At 39.3% G+C, this 21982-nt stretch overlaps 1 protein-coding gene across 1 annotated transcript in view; it reads left to right on the top strand.

The window, feature by feature from the left end:
• LOC115778741 (contactin-associated protein-like 4) overlaps positions 1-21452 on the top strand; it is a 109758-nt gene extending 88306 nt beyond the window's left edge. Inside the window, exons 17-24 of the mRNA XM_030727021.1 lie at positions 805-1023; positions 9219-9458; positions 13820-14044; positions 15843-15976; positions 16444-16531; positions 20004-20219; positions 20568-20639; positions 21218-21452. Coding sequence (XP_030582881.1) covers positions 805-1023; positions 9219-9458; positions 13820-14044; positions 15843-15976; positions 16444-16531; positions 20004-20219; positions 20568-20639; positions 21218-21414 — 1391 coding nt within the window. The 3' untranslated portion in view covers positions 21415-21452. The remainder of the gene's footprint in view (positions 1-804; positions 1024-9218; positions 9459-13819; positions 14045-15842; positions 15977-16443; positions 16532-20003; positions 20220-20567; positions 20640-21217) is intronic.
• The last annotated feature ends 530 nt before the right edge of the window (positions 21453-21982 follow it).

Genomic DNA, 21982 nt, shown 5'->3' with positions numbered 1-21982 from the left:
CATCCAAATTTATTACTAAATATTAAAATCATCATTACTTTTGATTTCAAATGAGGCTTGGTTGTGGCAGCTTTAGCACAAGCACGCATGCACACATGGGAACAAACAGATGTGAGTCTGTAGCTGGAGTCTTTCTTTCCTGCCCTTGGCTGGTCTCTAAATCATCTCAGATCTGCGTCCAGCTGTCTGTCCATGCTGCCAACAGATGGGCCGGTGGGAGGAAGTCACTTCACACTTCTGCCAACATATGATGATGGACGAACATTGACTGACTAATGGGTTTACTGAAAGACGGCACAGTCTGCAGCCAGACTGCGGGGGAAAAAATTCTATTAAAAATACCACTGAAAAAAAGCTGGAAAAATGTCTGATGTACTTTAGTAGCTAATATAAAAACACCAGGTGAAAAAAAAAAAACATTTCTTGCAAGTCAAAGCTTGTTGTTTAAGTGTGTCTTTCTTTCTTTTTCTTTTAAACACAAAGGAAGAATCAGACACCTTGCAGTCATTCTACTCCACCCACACACTTAACTAATACTGTTTGCATTTTGTCTAATTATTTTTATTTGAATTTAATTTCATTAAAACATATAGCTGCATTTACTCATCAATTCATTTTTCTAGTTACAGCAATATCAGACCACACTTCCAAATTTTCACCCCTGATTATTTTCAATGAAGACTTCCAAGAATCAGTTGTGATCTCTTGTCGGTGTGAAAGCTTCTTAGATGTGCAGCTAACCATTGTTTTTAAGGGTTTTCTCTGATCTGCTGTAACTGTTCTGACCAAGACTGTCCTCTTCAGCTTCTATGGAGGTCATCTTCTCGTTCGATGTGGGGAACGGGCCACTGGAGGTACGAGTGAAGACGAGCGTCCCGTTGAACGACAGCCGATGGCACAGGGTGCGAGCTGAGCGAAACGTGAAGGAAGCGTCGCTACGTGTCGATAATTTCCCTGCCGCCACACACGAAGCTCCCGCTGATGGGCTCGTTCACCTGCAGCTCAACAGCCAGCTATTCATAGGTGAGGAACAGCAGTTTAAATTCGTGTTTCCATATTCCTTCAGAATGTAAGACACCTGGGGAAAATTTAAAGTGAGAACATGTCAAAAGGATTTTTAGATTCAAATGAGTCAGGGTTAGTTGAAGGCTTTTTTTGAAGCATTTATGATACCTGAACATTAACCTTAGTAGCAGGTGTGTGCTAGGGAAAAATGTTTCCACATCTTACCTGCTCTTATCTTTGACTGTAGACACTTAGAAACCCAATTCTGAAAAAGTAAATAAAAACCGAATGCACTGATTTGCAAATGTTAGGAATCCACAATTTGTTCCAAATAGAACACAGAAAACACATAAAACATTTGAACTGAGAAAATGTTCCATTTTAAGGAGAATATTGTCTAATTTAGAATTTGATGACAGCAACAATCATCAAAAGTTTCGATGGGGGCACCAAATGGTAGGAAAAGGAAGCTACAAAAAAGAAACAGCTGAAGCAACATTTTACAGCTAATTAGGTTAATTGGCAACAGGCCAGTAACATGATTGGGGTATAAACTTTCTAAGAAGTAAAGATGGGCAGAGGCTCATCAATCTGCAAAAAACTGCTTCTACAACTTGGAGCAGGAGCAGAATAATGCTAAACTGCATACTGCATCTATTCCAATGCAGTCCAGACTTTTGACCAGTTGAAAACATTTGAGATGAAAGATGAAATGAAAAATACAACAAAGAAGACCCAGTACAATCAGAACAAACCTTACTGCCAGAGTCCTTTACAATCCAACTGGCTTTAGATGTGTGGAAAGTTGTAAGGGGTGATGATAATCTTGGCTTCAATAACAAAATACTCTGCTACACTGTATATGGCACATGCTGAGTTCCTTTTTTGTAAACCCTGGACAGTAATTATGTTGGTAAGTAACTGTGCAGTTGAGTATCCTGATAGGGTGCAGTGTTTCATATGTGTGATTAGCTTCTAATTAAATCCACTATCCACCATCTAGTAATTGTAAGTCTATCACTGTCAACTGCTGCCAGCTGATGGAGACAACAGTAGGCCCTAGTAGCGGGTAGCAGGCAGTTACCCTCAGTTACTAATAAATGACTTTATACAGAGCAACTGACATATTTCATGGCATTTTCACAGGTAGTGAATTAAATTTATTTCTTCTTGATCACCTATACTATACTACTACCTATACTACTGTGCAAAAGTCTCGAGTCCCCCCCTCATTTCTTTATATTTTGCTTGGGAAATGGGAAATAAGTGCAGCCAATTATTGAAATGTGCAAACATACGTGGAAGTATAGGGATAAATCTGGCATATTACAGTTCTAACAAGCTTAGTCAATATTTGGTGTGACAACCTTTATTCTTCAACACAGCCTGAACTCTGAGGCAGCTTTCTTGTCATTTCTTCAAGCAGTCTTCAGGAATAGTTCTCCAGGCTTCTTGAAGGACACTCAAAGCTCTTCTTTGGATGTTGGCTGCCTTTTGTTCTGTTCTCGCTCAAGATGATCCCACACTGCTTCAATAATGTAGTGGTTTGGTCTCTGGGGAGGCCAATCCATGACTCATAGTGCTCCATTGTGTGTTTTTCTATCCAGGTATACTTTTACTGCATTGCATGGGTTTGGGATTATTGTCATGCTGGAAAATGAAGCTGTTGCCAATCAAGCATAATTTATGCGCCTGCAAATGTGTTTGTGTGTTTTTCATTTGGACAGTGAGTGGAGAGGGGCTTTCACCCACTGCTTTAAAAATGATATGAAAGTCTGGCTCCTTGGAAGCAAAATATGAAGAAATGAGTGGTGGTTCAAGACTTTTTCACAGTGCTGTAGAAGACCACTAAAGCTCGGAGGTATCATTTTGGCACACGAAAAATGATATCACAACTACTGCATTTGTGCTGTTTAGGCTACTTGTTCATGTCCCTGTTTTTGCAATGTGGAGATAGGAGTCTGAGGAGGCCCGTCTCTGCAGAAACTTCTATGATACGTAAGTGCAGGAACTTGGACACAGAGGGAGACTGATGAAGCACCTGAAAGATAAGGCCTTCTGTAAACTGTAAAAAAGCTTTCTAATCACTTCGCTGTGACTCCTAAAAATGAGACTCATTATTTTTCCCCTGCTACTCATGTTGGAGCAGCTGAAACTGTCCCTCTCTGTGTTTCTAGACATTGTCAAAAGTAGTGTTACATAGAAAATAAAGGTAATGGATGACTTTCGGTACGACGGATCCATGAATTCTGCTCACTACCAGAAAATCCGGAAGGAGAATGTCTGGACATGAGATTGTGTCCTGAAGCTCAAGTGCACTTGCGTTACACAGCAGGACGATGATCAGAAACACAATATCAAGTCCACCTCTAAATGCCTAAAACATAAATAAATAAATAAAAGGAAGGTTTTGAAGTGGCCTAGTCAAAGTCTGGACTTAAATCTGATTGAGATGCTTTGGCATGACCTGAAACAGGCCGTTCATATTTGAAAACCCACCACTGTGTCTGTATTGAAACATTTTGCAAAGAAGAGTGGGCCAAAATTCCTCCACAGCGATGTGAAAAACTCACTGCCAGTCATCACAAATGCTGCCAAGGGTGGCACAACCAGTTAGATAGTTTATGGGCCAATTACTTTTTTAGGTCCAGGTAGGTTAGGATAGCTTTTTTCCTTTAGTAAATGAAATCATCATTTAAAAACTGCATTTTGTCTTTACTCGAGTTATCTTTGCCTAATATTAAAATTTGTTTGACGATCTGAAACATTTAAGTGTGAAAAAAAAATAAGAAATCGGGAAGGGGAAACATCAGGGAGTCGGCCACGCACAGGGAGACAGGAACTAAATGCAGAAACCATGATGCAGAACAGAACTCAGAAATCAAACAGAGACTAAACAGAATCTGAAAGTCCAAAAACAGAAAACACAGAGTCCTAGACCCAGAACCGTGACATATACTTAGCAGGGCAAATTCATTGCTCTTTTCATCATATTTGTAAGAAAAATATTTACTAAAAGCAGCTTTATCCTTTAGCGCAGCGATAACCCTCACTGTATGACAGCAGCACTTTCTGTCTTTCTGTTTTTAAAATGTAATATTCCCTCTTTAACTTGATAATTTAAACTGACTGAGCTTTTTTTTTTTTTTTACATGTATTAAATCAGTAGCTTTCGATCATTTTAAGGAGCTGTTTCATACATTTTTCCACAATTTTCCCCTTTAATTCAGCATGCCATCCCCATCTCTTCCACACACATCCACATGTTTCATATTAATCTGCCTGAACTGTGCTTGAAAATCCTTTGTGTATTATGAGGCTTTGGCTTTCTTCAAATATGGACATTTGTTCATTTGTATTTGTATGTGGTGAGTTTTTGAAGGGAAAAAATCATTCAAGAAAGAATGATGAGACTGAAAGGCTGCAGAGAGATGGGGGGGTGAGGGGTGGGAATTGACTGGCTGGTAGTGTTAAGCTAATAATCCTCTCTGAACAGCTAAAAAAGAAATGAAGTCGAGTCGTTTTCTTTACTTGGGCGGGACTTACCGGCAGTGCCGGGGGATTCATTTGTTTGAATGGAATTGTGATTAAAAGGATTCTGAAGGACAGTGCTTTCTGAGACGGTGTTTATGTGTGTCAGAGACTTTGTTTGCAGAAAAAAAAACAAAAAAAACATCAGTATTTGGGTGCCTTTGCTGTCTTTCTGCAGCATTGTTGTTAATCCAGTGTGCACAGCACGCCTTCCGTGAAATCATAACTCACAGTACTCACAGACATCTGTATTGCTATGAATAATCTCATTTGTAATATATAAAATTGCCTCGTATAGCTTAATAAGAAATTACATTCACTAGTTTAGATTAATAAACCTTGTGTGGATTTATGTGACACAAACCTGTCAAAACAGGGCTGGGTTTGCAGTTTATGAACAGTGTAATACAATAAATTCAGCAGAATTAAGGAGGATGTGATTATGTGTTATGTTTTGCATTACTGTTACTTGGCCTGGGTTGTAGCTACATTAATCAGTGTTTTAATAAATTGTAGGTGAGCACCCTGGTACACGGCATGTCTGACTTTAATGGTGCGTACTCCTTTGGTGATGTTTTAGTCTGTTGTTCTCTCCATGTGAAATATCAGGCTATTAAATTTCTGTAGCTTGATAATGCTTGCTGCAACTACAGTATAAGAGTGTCCGTAAACCTGTAATTTATTGTTAGTCATATTTGTTTAATTGTTTTTTACTGTTTTCTGGTTGATTCTATACAGAGGAAGGCAGTTGCGTATTTATATCGCTGATAATCAGTACATTCACGGGGCTTAAAGCAAGAAACATTTCTGCGTATGAAATATGAATAAAGAAGAAACACAGCGCCTGAATGTGACTAGGAATTGGCCAGAAACACACAGCCAAGTGGAAAATGCATGAAAGTAGTGGTGGAATTTCTATTTATGTAACAGGCAGCACAAAATGCAGTAAAGCAGTAAAGCTCGGGTTTTACTTTCAAATATTTATTAGACGACTTTTTCTTACTGGATATTATTGCTGCTGCTTCAACACACACATTCTGTCCTCCTGTCTTTAGTTTTGGAGCGGAGTAACCTTTTTAAATGTGAATGTGCCACCTGTTTATGAAATGATTAATTGACTTTAATTACATTATCAACCCCTGGACTTTAACAGCCCTGCAGTGTTTCAGTGAGGTTTTCTGCTCAGATTTGGAACAATTTTGTAGGAATCAACATTCATCTGAACTTTGCCATTAAAGCTGAAAATGAAGATGAAGCTGGCATTGTTAGTGTAAAGATAAGTAGTAGTAGTAGTAGTAGTAGTAGTAGAAGACCTAGTAGCTCACAATTTACTTGGCTTTGAGATAAAGTACTTTAATACTGGACCTCCTCCGTCCCTCTGGCACCTCCATGATTATCAGCCTGCCTGTGGTTGCACAGTGCCGCAGGTGCATGCAACCTAACTGTAGAGGGGATTTGTTCCCACATGTCCCCTACTTTGAGCACCATCTAATCATTGCTAAATATGAGTCCTCACATTAACTTGAAAGGCTGATCCACAGAAAATGCACAAACTGTGAAGGAAAAGCACCTTGGTGCCCTAACTGTATTCAAATGCAAGCAGAACTTTCAAAGCCGTGAAGAATATCTGTCTCAGAGTTTTAAATGCTCCTTTTTCATTATTCTCTAAACAGTGTGTGCAGCATAATAAACAAACAATTGCACAATTAGTCTAAAAGATCACAATAATTAGATCACAACAAACCGAAACATCCTTGCTGCAGGACTATTTTCCTTTAAAATAATACAGATACCTTATGCTTGCACTTTTCTTTAAGTCAGTCTGCTTTATTCATATAAAAATAGGGTTCTTGGCCATATTTGTATGCATGAATATTTACCATAGACAAATTTATCTGTAAATTCTCAAATTCTGGCACAGTACCAGAGAATTTTAAGCACTGTGCACAGAATTTATTTTTAATTTAGATCTAAATGCACATTATTCATAAACTATATACCCACTTCCTGCTGTCCCATTAAAAATTCACTGGAGCTGCACTGTGTACTTTCTATTTTTACAATAATTTTACTTGGCAAAAATGTAAAAATAAATATTTCCACATATAGTACAACATATGACTGCAGCAAACAGACAACATGAAATGTGTATAATATTTTGGCACCAAAAGCACAGGTGGAAAATGGGATGATGCTTAAAATGTAGATAAATCCTCTTAATTAGTCATTTTGTTGTCAGCAGATGGATTAAAAACTATACATTTATTGTGTTTAAAGCAAAAATTTCAGGAAAGCAGTGGAATAATTTTTGTTGTTGTTGTTGTTTATTTGATTTTTTTTCCTACAGTATACAGTATGCACTGACAGGCTTCTTCATCACATGCCCAGCCATACTGAATTGGGTCAGGTGAGGTCAACTTACCTCAGTCAGCTCACAGCCGGTCTTCTAGCAGAGTGTTGTTATGGCAATGTGCTCTAGGGCCATTTCATACATCTGCCAATCTTCTTCCAAGCTGTGAAAGTCTGTTGCTGCTTTTAGCTGTGAAGGGCTTCTCTCCAGCCTTAACCAAAGAGGTGGTCTTCTTGGGATTACGTGTGCTGCTATAACTGATGGCTGAGGCTACTATCTCAGCAGCTGCTTTGTGCACCTGGTTGTGCTACCCCTGGGAGCGTCCTTCCTCTGGGCAGCTGCCGAGGATGGGTTTGAATCCCCCACCTAAACATTGTGCTCAGGATGCATTGCTATTTCACCAGGAGTGGAGATTTTCAGGACTTGGCAAACCATCATAGGCAGCTTAGACCAGGAAGCACACTTGGAAGAAATCAGCCTCAAGTGCGTTTTGTACTGCATTAAAAACCTTCGCTTCCACTTATTAAATCTCTGCAGCCATTCAAAGGCAGCAGGTTGATAAATATACAGTTTCTGATCTTGGAAGTGCCATTTCAGAGCATTGCAGCACCGAATATTAGTTACTGCAGTTCGCTGTTCACAGCAGTTGTAATTTGGCAGTTCTGCTATTGCTTCAAACATACAGTGCTTAATAAATTTATTAGATCACCACCCAGTGTAAGTTTTTATTACCAAAATCATCTTTAATGTTTCTGTAATGTTTAATCCACCAGTATGTGCTAGTTCTTCAATCAAAATCATATTATTAATGCTAAAACATGATTATTGTTGTTATCTGTGAATTTTCAAATTGAATGTTTTAAAAAAAAAAACAGGAAAAATTATAAAGCACATTCTTGATTAAGATACCAAATTACAGTTATTTAGCTGCATTTCTGAACAGAAAATAATTGTGATTGAATGTTATACTTAATTAACCCTTTAACAATCCCAGATTTTCTTGGCAAATTGTTTTGGGCCCGGATACGGGCCCTAGTATTCTTAAATGTTTAATTTCTGACTTCTCAGAGAAGTCCAGTGTGCCGGCTCAAATTTGGGTATAAAAACATGAATTAAGGTTGTTATTTGCCTATTAAATAACAATTAGATAACAATATAATTTTTAGGTTTAAACATTTTTTTGACCAATTTCTAAAATATTTGTTAAGCACTTTGTAATTTCTTCATAAGCATCTTCTCATTTGTTGAGCTGTTGAAATCAGGCATCACTGTGACTGACACAGCTTTACAGTGATGAGATCAGGGATTGGCTGAGAGTAAAATTATTTGTCACGTTGCCTCTTCCAATTTATTATTCCCTTCATCCAGCCCTTTTGCACTGACGTTACTACTTAAACCAAAACAGCAAGTACCAGTGACCTAAAAAAGACCACTGGAGCTCAAGCTGGACCCGAGGTTATTCACCATAAGTGAGAAAACTGCTTAAACGGCTGAACTTCTTGTTATCATGCAGGGCTATTCTTTTGAAGCCCACAGGATTTCTTTCTCTGGCAGCTTCTGCCCTTTGTTTCTTCCCTCGGTCAGAGGTGGCACCCCTCAGGACGATGCCATTGGTCCTTCTTCCTAAGTGCACTGTGATTTCTTCCTTTCTTTACAGTCACAACCAGTGTTTTCCAAAATTTTGTAATGTAGATTTTGCTGTTTAAATGATCATTAAGCAGAAGTTCTCCTTGCCTGTATTTCATTCTTTTTAGTCAAGCTTATCTTCACAGAGTGGTTTAAAAATGTTAATTAAATTTCCCGCTCTGTGTGCTCATAATGTGTCAGTGTTTTAGAACTTTTGCTGCAGAAGGAAGCCAGAACCTCAGAGAGTTTATTGATTTTGTGGTATGAAAAACCGCTTTGGTTGAACATCGACTGTGACAGTAATACCCTGCCAATACCAGTCTATGAATACAATAACAACTGCATGGATGTAGCCAGCTTGGAACTCTGGGGAGAAACACAATCTTGTGAAGTTGCTGTATTAGAATGTTAATAGCCAGGTTAAAGGAAACAGGGATTCATCCTCTTGGTTGTTAACAGAAATAATAGATATCACACACCAGATGGCTCAACAGCCAGTTAGTCCATCAACAGGCAGACCTGTGTTAGGCAGTGTCACTGTCTCTGCCCTGCAGGGCAGACGTGGCTTTGTGCTGCAGCGGCAACCTGTGGCTGTCAATCACAATTTGTTGCTGAGAAGTAAGAAAAACTATTGATCTACATAGAACAGTCATAGTATGAAGAAAAAGAGGAAACAGTGTATCAAGTGTAATTTCTTTTCTGACAGGAGGCACTGCTTCCAGGCAGAAAGGCTTTTTGGGCTGCATCCGCTCTCTGCAGCTGAATGGCGTCACTCTGGACCTGGAGGAGAGAGCGAAGATCACACCTGGAGTCCTACCTGGATGCCCAGGCCACTGCAGCAGCTATGGTTCGCTCTGCCAGAACGAGGGTCGCTGTGAGGAAAAAGCCAACGGTTTCTCCTGCAACTGTGGCCAGTCTGCTTACAGTGGAGCCTTCTGCCACAACGGTACAGACACTGACACACCACAGACTTTCTGCCAGTAATTACACAGAGCCATAGACTTGATTCATTTATGTTCTTTGTACAGACTGACTACTGACGCAGATTCTTGGTCTGAAACACTAATGTCATAGTATGAAGAAAAAGAGGAAAAGTGTCTTAAACGTCCCTTCTTACCATCGTACTACTCTGGTTTCAAAAAGTTTACTCGTGTGAGTCTATGTGGAAATGACCTTGTGGGACACTTGATTTAGGATCTCAGTAAACACTTTATGACTTTCTTGTCTTAATCCCTACACATTACTTTCAAGTCTTAAAACATGATGATTATTTTATAACGTGCTGTCTCCATTTGAGTAAAAAAAAATAAGAAGAAAGCAGGGTATGCTTTAGAGCAGGCCTACCATTTCACTGACACCACTGGACAAGCATGCGGTGACCGTCGCACGAAGATGGCGATGGCCAAAATGCCGATGCGTGCAGTCTGTGGTTCTGTGCCTTTGCACATATTTTCAAGTCAATGCAGGACTTATTTCTCTATTTAAATAATTAAACAAAAGTAGTAACACAAACTTTAGTCATAACTGCAGAGACTCCCAGAAATCTCAATATCCAACAGCCTACAGACAGAACGACTAATATTTTAAGATCACAAGCTGCAGCAGCAAACACCTCAGGGAAACATGGTCTGATATCATAACGAAATTGAAAAGAAATCTCTTCTTACAGTTGAAATTGGCTCCCTCCGTACTTTTGTCCCTACTGTTGCCTTGACGATTTAATTTTTTTTTTTTTTGTGCATAGGATATGAGAGACTAATTCAGCATAAAATTCATTATAGGTTTGTGTCTAAGGAAGGCCGAGCACACGTCAAGATTAAGTATCATCCCTGAGATAAGGAATGAAAAAGGGTAGTATGTGAGCGCTTGAAGATAGTTATTCTGAAACACGGTTTATATTATACAACTGTGCTTAATATTCCTTGTAATACTGCGAGACCTAGAAAGTACCTGGTTCAGACTTTAATGGCAATATTTTTGTGCAAGTGCAACTAAATATGTTTAGACACTTGAGAAGTAATTTCTGAGCCTTTTCTCTTTCTCAGTAACAAATTAATGCCTTAATTTATACATTCCTGCTATCTGCATCATGTTTTTTTTTATACCTATACCAACTTTTGAGTAACTTCGATGCTCCAGAGTGACTTTCTTTTCTTCTGTCTTAACAGCAGCCTATTCTGTTTCTTTCAGTCTGTGCATCCCATCCAGCTGCTCTCCAAATAAAGGGAAAGTGATTTGCCAGTTTCATATGTCAGTCACATGCAGTGATATTAGTGAAACTCTCAGAGGAATGATACCTTCAAAAGCCTGCTGTTATGGTGCTGTGTGTGAAAGTGCAGACAGAAATACCTCAGTTTCTTGTGTGTGTTAGGTAACTGAGCAGCCTGACCAATCAGCCACTGTTTACACAATAAGAGCATGTAACATGCCCAGCCTGTTCAGAAAGGCTGGGGAACATTTATTTTACCACAACTGCTTAAATCTGATTTGATCAGCTGTAGATAGTTAACAAAGCTAGTTTGTTTTAAGATAAAAGCTACTGTACCTGTCAGTCGAAAGGTTTGCTCACCTGATCAATATAACAACTAAGAAATGGAAGAGAAAAAAAACAGAAAAACATGTAATTGCTGAGAGAGGTTTGATTTATACTTTGCTATTCATATTTTGACACATAATGTTTCAATTTAATGCTACACCAGAAAAGATCAGGACTATGTGTTGTCTCGTTACAGTATTCAGGTTAATGAGTTTGACCTTTTCTAAAAGCAGTAGGGTAAGGACAGCTAATATTAGCCTACAATCTGCTACAGTAGCATTCAGGGCAAACAGTGGGGGAAACACAATACGAGCTAAATGAAAAACGCACAAAACAGAGCATGAAATGTGTCTGATGTTGGTAATAATAATATGTTGCATCTTCTGATAGAGGACGCAAAAACACTGTCTAGCACAAATTTTTGTTTTTAGAAAGGGGACTTATTCAGAAAGTATTTAGAAAGAAAGAGAAAATCTTCCAAGTAACCAAATAACATTTCAAATTTCCAAAGGTTTCTATTTAATTTTTAGGTTTATTTCAACTCTTTCAGAAAAAGAATTACAAACTATAGTACAAGAAGGGGACTACAATACAGCAGGTTTTCATTTGTGTGATTGATCTGAGCCAAAGCACATTGTGATCTTTTTTTTACCTTGTGCACCACTGAAGAGGAACTAATATACGCTACTCTACAAAAAATCTTGAGTCTTTATATTTTGCTACGAAAACTGGAAATGTGTGCAGTTACATGTTGAAACATGTGCAAACAGAGTATGTGCAATTCTAACAAGCTTGAAAGTCAACATGTGGTGTGACCACCTTCATTCTTCAGCACAGCCTGAACTCTCTGAGGCAGCTTTCTTGTCATTTCTTTAAGTAGTCTTCAGGAATAGTTCTCCAGGCTAATTGAAGGTCATTCAAAGCTCTTCTTTGGATGTTGGCTGCCTTTTTTTTTTCCTTTCTCTGTCAAGATGATCCTGCACTGCTACAATAATGATGAGGTCTGGGCTCTGGGGGGACAGTGTTCTTGGGATCATTGTCATGTTGAAAAATGCTGAAAAATGAAGCCATTGCCAGTCTTTATAGCTTTTTAGATGGGATTGCATGGAAGATCAAAGTCTGATGGTTCTTTTCTGCATTCATAATTCCATCAATCTTTGACAAGACTGGCTGGAATGCAGCCCCAAACCATGACAGAGCCTCCACCATGTTTTACAGATGGCTGTAGACACGTGCTTCCTGTTGCCACTGATTTTCAGTCCAGTTCTCATGTAATTTGGTATACCCCAGCCTTTTCCCTGTTTTCCTTGGCTTCTGGACAGTCACACTTCCATTGAGACCATTTCTGATGGGCCAGATCATCTCTCAAGTCCTGAGTCAGGTCTTTGATGGGTTTTTTTTCCCATTGTTTATGCTGTAGACAGTTACTTTTAGGCCTGCCACTTCTCTTTTTTTTGTCCTCAACTTGTAAAAGTTAATTCAAATTTTCATAAGGACAGACTGCACAGCATGCCAAGTTTAATAATAGATAATAGCTAATAGCTCTTTGGCAATCACCTTATTGCATTTTATGCCTGTCAAACTGTGTTATCCGTAGCATTTTTGTAGATTCAGCTATAGAAATAGGAACATTTGATGTGCTTTTCCAACATGCTGCTAGTAACAAAATGCCTGAAGATCCCATTTAAAATTGGTTCTTTACTAAGTTTTCTGTTATGTGTAGACACAACACTGCTTCATCTCTTGAGTTAGGTGCATTTTTTATGCTTGAATGACTCATAGGTCAAAGTTAAGTGGTTCAAGCTTACCCTGGAAATGGTCAGATACTGGACGGAAAGTTAGTGAAAAAGGAGCCAGTGTCCAAAGAAAAAATGTGAAAGACCTTCAGAAAGATTAGGGAAATATTGGTTAAGACCACTTTAAAAATTAAAAGAAAAATCTCTTTTTTTTAAAAAGCAAAATATAAAGAAATAAGGGGTGACTCAAGACAGTTTAAATACTTAAATATGGATGGAGCAAACAGGCACAGGGAGAAGCTAATGGGACAGATCCCTCTGTTGTTCTCTTATTTTGACTTATGACAGGTAGTTTGACAAGATGCTATAGAATCAGAGGACAGCAGAGAAGACTCTAAGCCAGATATTTAAAGATGTGAACCTTATTCTGTGGGAGTGGCGCAGTGGGTAGGTGCTCTCTTTGCAGCTGGAAGGTTGCAGGTTCGAAACCCTGTCCCTGCGCTACATTGTGTCCTTGGGCAAGACCACATTGCCTAACGGTAGCCTAACTGTAATTCAAACACACACACAAATGCTTTTACTCAAAATGAGACACAGAATATTATATTTCACTTGTTCACATCCTGTAACTGCCCATAACAACTAAACAGCAACTTTTTTATGGTAGGTCACTTGGAACACTCGAGATACTTAAATACTCAAAATTTACATAAAGCACACAAGCAGGTGTTCATTACCATTTAATCAAAGCCACATTGTTTCCTTAATCTTAACCAAAATGCTTTCCTCCAAAAACCCTCATCATATGAAACTCGAGATGTGAACTCTGATCTTTTGCATCCACTTTGTCCACCCACAATCCACCTGCTGTTTAAAAAATGTATTCTAATACTTTCTTTACAGTAGTTCTTCAGTGTAGTGTTTACCATCAGAATAGAATAGAAAGGCAAAGAATATTAATTGTATTTAATATTATTTTAAATGAGCACATTGAACTCCAACAGTGACACTTCTCACTAACTTCTTAACTCACAGAGGTTTCAGCCAGCTTTAAGTCGACAACATCCATCACCTACATCCTGAAGGAGCCCTTTGAACTAAGCAGGAACAGCAGTGCCTTGCCTTCATCCATCTACTCGGATATCACACTAAGAGGAGAAAACATCTCCCTGAGCTTCAGCACCAATCAGAGTCCTGCTCTTCTTCTCTATGTCAGCTCGTTCTACAGAGAATACCTGATCCTGCTCATCAACAAGCATGGTGAGGACACTCAAATGGCTTTTTTTTTAACTTTCTTTTGTTGAGAAATAATTGCTTTTTTTAAATTGTGCAACCTCTTTTCTCATCTCATTGTTCCTGCAATTAGTTGAGTTAATCCTCTTCTCTCCCTTTGCCTTTTCATTCCCTCTGAATTCAGTCTGCCATGCTGCTTTGTTCTGTGCAGCCTGTCTAACAGGGTCAAGTTTGAAGAAGATATTTGGTGCAGATAGAATAAAATGATAATTCTGTTTTTAGAGGGGTCATTGTTATTGTCCTGTTTTTTGTTCTTGCGGTTATTTATTGTATACAAACTTTGTAAAGTGGCATATGGAGGAGATATGTGTTGCAATTTTAAACATCATGGTCAAAAACTCCAAAAATGCTGATTAAAATTTTTGGATTTATGATTCGTCACTGTTATGAATACAACATTGAAGCTTTTTAGTGACTCAGAGAAAGCAGGTGCATAGCAGGTTTGGATCAGCTGTCGTGTATGTGCACTCTTGCTGAAGTATCCAGTTAAATCGCAGGGAGAACTTTATTTTGATTCTGCCGAAGGCTTTTCTTGAAGTCTCTTTCACTGCACATTGACGAAGTTTACTATTTGAGACAATTACTGAAAGCCTTGATGACACTGTTATTATAAAGATGCGGCTTTGCAATAAGGGAATTACTCACTATTAGCATGTACTGAAAAAAAGTCAAAATTAGAAAATCACATAGTGTATCAAATAATCCTCTCTGTTCATCTGTTAAGTCTGCAAGAATCTCAGGATATTCAGATTATCTCTGTGGCCAAGGAATCTAAATGTGACACTCTAAAAAAACAGTTTTGTATCATGGAGTTCTTGCCCACTAACCGGTTTTGTCAGACCAGATCAAATGAGTAGGAAGAAGAGGTGGCGCAATGAGCGAGCATGAATTGCCACCCCCTTTTGTTTTTTTGTTTGTTTTTTTTGTTTTGCCTTTTCTAGCAGTTAGTTAAACATCAAATATTGGAAATATCTGATTTATCATATCAGCAGAATACAGTTAGAGTCAGGCTCAGAGCTCAGCACTTCATGCATTAAAAAAAGAGAAGTAGTGAGAAAAAGAATCACAGGTGCATTCTGGGCTGTGGCACTGCCTGCTGTTTCAACCCTTCAATGTGATACGGGGTACCGGGGACACTAGCATGTTGCAGGAAAAAACTGGGAAACTTTGCAGCTTAAATAAGCCAGGAAATTGAGAGGGTGCTTGGGAGGGGATGTGAGGAAAGTGAAGCACATTGTGTGTGCATGACAGTGTAGTCAGAGTTGCCTGCTTGAGCTATCTCACTGGCTGCGCTCCATTTCTGCCAATAGCGGCTTTAACTGCAGACATGTTGGTACTGAGAAGCAACATTTGATGAATAATGCAAATTCGTGTTTTGTATTATTCTATGAATTGAAGTAATTTGTCGTTTGTGATCATCATAAACAATATTTTTTTGAACCTCTATAGCGATTGCCAAAATTTTCTTTAAAAATAATGAAAAATATCTTTGCAAGATGATATTCATAGCTCAGTTGTGTGATGTAAATATGAGTCAAACTGTCCCTCAGGAGCTATTAAAACAATTACTATAATAGGTATAAATGCTGCAATAATAATAGTAATAGAGGTGAAGTAACAGCGAATTGCTCTGTTTATGAAAAAAAAATCTCCCTCATCATTTGAGAACACTGAGTATAACAGGAGTCTTTTTAAAGACATTTTTTGACTGTTTTATTATGTATCCATTAGACTACAACTGTGTTGTTGCTTTGTGTTTGTGAAGATGAGCTGGAACTGAGGTACAAGCTGCACAGCAGCAGAGATGTGGAGACATTGAGAAGCAGAGTCATAAACCTGGCTGACGGACGTCTGCACACAGTGATCATCAGGAGACTGGCAGATACCGTCTCTGTGCAGGTAAACACAAACACACGCAGCAGATTTTTCTTACTCGCGCTTGCAGGTTCATTTCCCCAGTTTTTCTTTGCCCAGAACTCCACCTACATTTAAAAGTCTGCCACACTAAGATCTAAACTGTACACTGTTTAATTAATCCACTGCTCACGCTGCTTTAGCAGCTGGTGCACAGAAGTGTCTGCTGGCAGACTCTGCACGGGGGAAACTATTGTGGGCTGATGCTTGCAGTCATTTCTTTAATTTAAAAACCACCCTGACCACAAGGATGCTTTTGGAAACCTGGTGAAATAAAATGTACTGAATGTATTCAAGCTGTGACTTCAAGTCTCTCTGTTTTCTGTGGCTCCACTTAAGTCTCAATATTAACAAATGTCTTATTAATAAATCATACTAAAGACCAAATCTCTAAAAATCGATTTTTAGTTGTTTCCTTCACTTGATATTAAAGTCTTTCATGTTGTTTTCAGATTGACCAGAATGCCAGAGAGGACTTGAACTTAACATCTGATGTGGAATTCAACAGCATCAAATCACTCATTCTGGGCAGAGTGTATGGTACGTGTGGCTGTACAGTGCTGAGATGTTTGGCCTCATGCAACAAAGTGGTGTTCTGGATGCTTGTGCTGTTTTCTGTTCATCATGTTGGATGGACCAGAGGGAACGCTGCAGCCTAAACAACAGCTGTGATGCTGTGAAGCAAAACAAGTTAACATCCATATTCAGATGGCCACAAACAGAGCACTTTCCTGTCGAGATGCAAAAATGAGAGCACTCTGCGAAGGTCACTGTTATGTAGCAGTAGATGTATTTAAAAGCCACATGAGAGGCTAAAGCGATTGTGATTGTGCATGAGTGCAGAGATTCAAAATATACTGTGTAAGTTTGTGCAGTTTTGTCTGTGGTATCAAGGCGGTGGGTAACGTAGTCTTTATATCTGTCTGGCTGAGCGAGGCTTCAGACAGCTGTAATCATAACAACTTCAGAAAAGGTCCTTCACTTTGTATGGTAATGAGGAGAGAATGAAAAGAACTAATTATTTAGAAGATTGGAGTCAGCACCTTCCATTCAGCATGACGACCAAAAAAATCTGCGTTGCTGTGGGCAGGGTCAAACCAAACCAGGAAGTCAGGAGGTGCTTATTTCTCCATGACAGAAAACTGTATTTCAGCATCGCCACTGTTGCTCAATCGATTTATCTGTGAGGCATTCTTGTTAAGGAAAAAAACAACAACACTTTGTGGTGAATTCCTTATGCCATTTTTTTGAACAGCATCACCTGGGATTTGTCGCTCCTGCTGAAACATGTTGGCCTTAGAAAGGGTTTGGTATTGCTGAAGAGAGTCTAAATTAGACCAGACCTGTTTCTGAAGACATGGAGGTAGCACAGGGTAATACTTTATATGGGCAAAAGTACTCAACCACCTCTTGTCTTTACAAACATTTGTGAAAAAATGGATCCTTCTAAAGTGCTCACTGAATTCCAGTGTGGTACTTTAACAGGATGCCACCATTGCAACAAGCCAATTTGTGAAGTTTCTTCCCTCCTGGATATTCCACAGTCACTATTACTGCAAACTGGCTGCAGCAACTCAGCCACAAAGTGGCAGATCACTTGTAGAGCATTTGATATGTTTTCTGTGTTCTATTGTGAATTTATGATATTTGCTAGTCATTGCATTTTGTTTTGTATTTACATCTTACACAGCTTCCCAACATTTTTGGAATTGGGGTTATATTTTTTCTACTAAACTACTGCACTCCTTCCAGCACTCGGCTCACGTGTGAAAACTGATATAAATTGATGCTGTTGCTGTTTTTAGGTCCACCTTCTTCTTCTTAATTTTTTCTTTCCAGTCTTGACCCCGGCTGTGTTAGTATGTAACCCCACTGCCCCCATGCTGGGCCAGAGGACTCAGACAGTCATATCAGTATCAGAGAGGCAGTAAAATAGTTGATATACTGTCTCTCCCTGCCAGCCCTGTCATCCATCAGCCTACCTAATGGACCAAGAAAGAATGGAGAGACTCAGATGTTCGCACAGAGAGAGAGAGAGAGAGAGAGACGGGGAGAGAGAGATAGGAGGTGCAAGTAGAGGTGAACAGTATTTTTTCAGTTCATACACTGTTGGGGTTGTGTACACAAACACCTTTTGACTCTTTTTAGCATTTTGCAACGAGGGGCAATTCATTCTGTAAAGAATAGTATACTGTAGAAGTTAGATGCGTGAGTCTGCATGCTGTGTTAAACAAATTAATCTTCTTTAAAATACATCCATTATTTTACCACCACAGCTTCTCCTTAATTTTTTTTCTGTCCTCAGACATGTCTTGCTGACTTGTGCATAGATATGCACATGACACGAGATGCTTAAATCAAAGTCAGCTTACTCAGAATTTAAAACTCAACACCTCATCAAATATGCAGCTGATAAATTGGCCTCTCTAGCCAGGCCACTCTGCAGTGTCCTATTAATGTGGTGAAAAGTTGTTTCTCTCTGATAATAACTTAGATGACTGCCAGTGATGTGCTGTGTAATCAAACTGCATTGCAGGAATAATTGTGGTTTGTACTGACATTTATAGCTGCTTATTTAGCACCTGCTGCCACACGTAGTGGGGATGTGACTATATTAGCCAAAAGGAGGACTCAGTGGGAGTTTCTTAAAGAGGTATGCACACAAGAAGTGCTTAATTGAAAGTAGTCACCAAATATATGGTGCTTGTGACACTCATCATCAAAAACATTTTTTAAACAGGAAAGCAGAAGTAAATAATTATTACTGTCATCTAAACTCACTGGTCATTATATTATGTACACCTTGTTCGTACTGGGTTGGACCCCCTGCCTTAATTCTTTATGGCACAGATTCAACAAGGTTCAGAATCAGAATCCCTAACAGTGCTGTAAATGTTCCTCAGAGGTTTTTGGTCCATATTTACATGACAGATTCACACAGTTGCTGCAGATTTGTCAGCTGCGCATCCATGAGGAGAATCTCTCATTCCACCACGTCCCAGAGGTGCTCCATTGGATTGAGATCTGGTGACTGGAGGCCATTTCATTACAGTGAACTCACTGTCATGTTAAAAAAAAAAAAAAAAAAACAGTTTGAGATGATTTTAGTTTTGTGACATGGTGCATTATCATGCTATAAGCAGGAATTAGAAGATGGGTACACTGTGGTCATAAAGGGATGGACATGCTCAGCAACAATACTCAGGTAGGCTGTGGGATTTAAATGATTCTCAGCTAGAACTAACAGCCACAAAAATATGTTAATATTCCCCACACCATTACACCAGCAGCAGCAGCAGCCTGAATCGTGACATAAGGCAGGATGGATCCATGCTTTCATGTTGTTTACGCCAAATCGTGCAGCGTTTTCCAATCTTCTGTTGTCCAATTTTGGTGAGTCAGTGCAAACTGTAACCTCAGTTTCCTGTTGTTAGCTGACAGGAGCAGCGCTCTGTGTGGTATTCTGCTTCTGTAGCCAATTTGCTTCAAAGTTTGACATGTTGTGCATTCTTCTGGATACCTCAGTTGTAATAAGCGATTAATTGAGTTACTGACTTCATATCAGCTTGCAACAGTCTTCTCATTCTCCTCTGACCTCTGGCATCAACAAGGCAGTATCACCCAGAGAACCGCTGCTCAGTGAATATTTTCTCTTTTTCAGACCATTCTCTGTAAACCCTAGAGATGGTTGTGTGAGAAAATCCCAACAGATCAGCACTTTCTGTATAAATATAAAATAAAAAACATGAAATTAGCACAAACAAAAAGAAAAACAAGAGGTGTTATTATTATTAAAGGTAGTGAGGTTGTGTGGATGAGTGAACAATGCGGAGGTTGATTTGTTGTAAGACCCAAAACCAAGAAACACGTTGAAGAAGAGCACTCAAAGGTCTGAGGAAGGGTGGGTGCAGGTGTCTTTAATTGGCCCGTTCTTGTAATTGGCTTGCAGTGATAAGAAATCTGTCTTCTCCCTCTGTCTCTCCTTTCTTTGTGTTTCTCTCTCTGCACTCAGAGTCTGATGGATTGGATGCCGAGCTGGCCGGGCTGGCCTCTCTTGGGTTCACTGGTTGCCTGTCGGGTGTTCGTTTTAACTCCATCAGTCCTCTGAAAGCTGCTCTGCTCCATCATGACAGCCCTGTTATTGTCACTGGCCCACTGGTGCAATCAAGCTGTGGTTCCTCTTCTCCAGCCAACACCTACGCAGCAGAAACAACACACTCCTTATCAGGTACGGGTGAGCAACGTCAACCCCTATATGCTCCTTTTCTGTACACCCCCCGTCCCACATTCTCCCGGTGTGGGAGTCTGTCTGGTACGCCTTTAATATTATTCTTATGGCTGTTCATTAGACTTTCTTATTGGCTCATTAACCATCCGCCTTGGTAGGCAGACAGAGTGATGGCACAGCGACAGATGAGATTAGTCAGACAAGTGTAGTGAGGTCCTTTAAGGCTGCGCTGAGACTTTAAACAAGCAGTGTCTGCACTGACTGATGGCTTTCTCACTAATTCTACCTTCTGTCTCCTTACTATATATATATATATATTTTTTTTTTCCCCTCTGTCTCTGTTTGCAGGCCAACCTGGTTCAGTGGATCCAGGTCAGCCTTTAGTCAACACCATCAGAAGCGATTCAGCTCTAATTGGAGGTAATGCCATCCTTATTAACAGGAATAAGAACAATTCTGTAGATTATCACAGCTGACACAAAACCTTTGGGAAGATGCAGTTCAGTGTAACTGAACTCCGTTCTTCTGGCTGTTCGGGAGTTTTTCATGTGTGGCTTTCCTGTGTTTATGTGAGTTTTCTTTTGCACATGCAGCTCACTGCTGCTTTGGCATGCATATGTGTACTTGAAGCCAATTAGAAACTCTGAAATATCAGAAAAATTAACACTCAACTAGAAAACTACAGAAGGTCTCTGTCTGTCCTGCACCCTGGGTATAGAAACCTAGTTTTTCATTTACGGGATAGCCACGATTACAGCTTGCTGTGGATAGAAGAGTTTAACCCAATTACTTAAGTGCATCTAAACACACGCTAATTGTCTACATCTTTGTTTGAGTAAAGATTAAAAAAGTGTAGTGTGTTGGTTTTAGAGGTCTGTAGTAAGCTATTTTCTCTTCATTGTTACTGCTGTATATGCTGTATATCTTTTTCAATGTATGTCACCTTTGACACGAGCAGAAACATTTAACAATTCCTTTTTTACATTTCTGATTTCTAGGGGTGATCGCCGTTGTGATTTTTGTCACCCTATCTGCACTGGCAGTGACGGCCAGATTTATGTGCAGCAGGAAAGAGACGTATCGAAACCAGGAAGTAAAAGCAGCACAGCCCGAAGACAGCAACGAGTTCCCGTTCAGCGGCCAGCCAGACTCTCCGAGTGCTGCCAGTGAAAACCAGAAGGAGTATTTTATTTAGCCAGAGTGCCGACCACTCACCGACCTGACGCTACAGAGCAGGAGGACTTACCAAGCTCTCAGTGCTTTCAACAATACCACTGAGCTTTTCTTTGTTACCTTTTTTTGTAAATATTGTGCACTTTGCTAGAAAAACTGGCAAATGTGTTGGACTCCATTTCCCTTAAAAGGAAGTAATGGATGGTGTCACTTTGATGATGTACATATATTTAAAGATGCACAATAAATGGTGATTTGTGTGCTTATTACTCTAATTCACCGCCATTCTGAAATGCTACAATTAATTTATTAATCTGAATAATAGACACAATGATTAAAAGACAAGAGCACATTTAAGCTTGATTTGTAAAAGAAAAAAAAGCACTTTTCTACAAGGATGAACTTTATGTAAACATTTGAGATGTCAGAGCCATAGTATGTTTCAAAGGATGGGAAGATGGACTTTACTGACAGGAGGATTGATATGCGCGGTTAACATATAAAACCTCAGCCAAAGCACAGTCCAAGAATCAAACAAAATCCATCTGTTATAACCTAACATAATTTCAGCACCTGCTGTATATATAAGT

The sequence above is a fragment of the Archocentrus centrarchus genome, chromosome 4, assembly GCF_007364275.1.
Source record: "Archocentrus centrarchus isolate MPI-CPG fArcCen1 chromosome 4, fArcCen1, whole genome shotgun sequence".
In the NCBI taxonomy this organism is placed as follows: Eukaryota; Metazoa; Chordata; class Actinopteri; order Cichliformes; family Cichlidae; genus Archocentrus; species Archocentrus centrarchus.
Note: the sequence above shows the minus strand (reverse complement) of the source record. Positions and strands in the feature narration are given on the sequence as shown.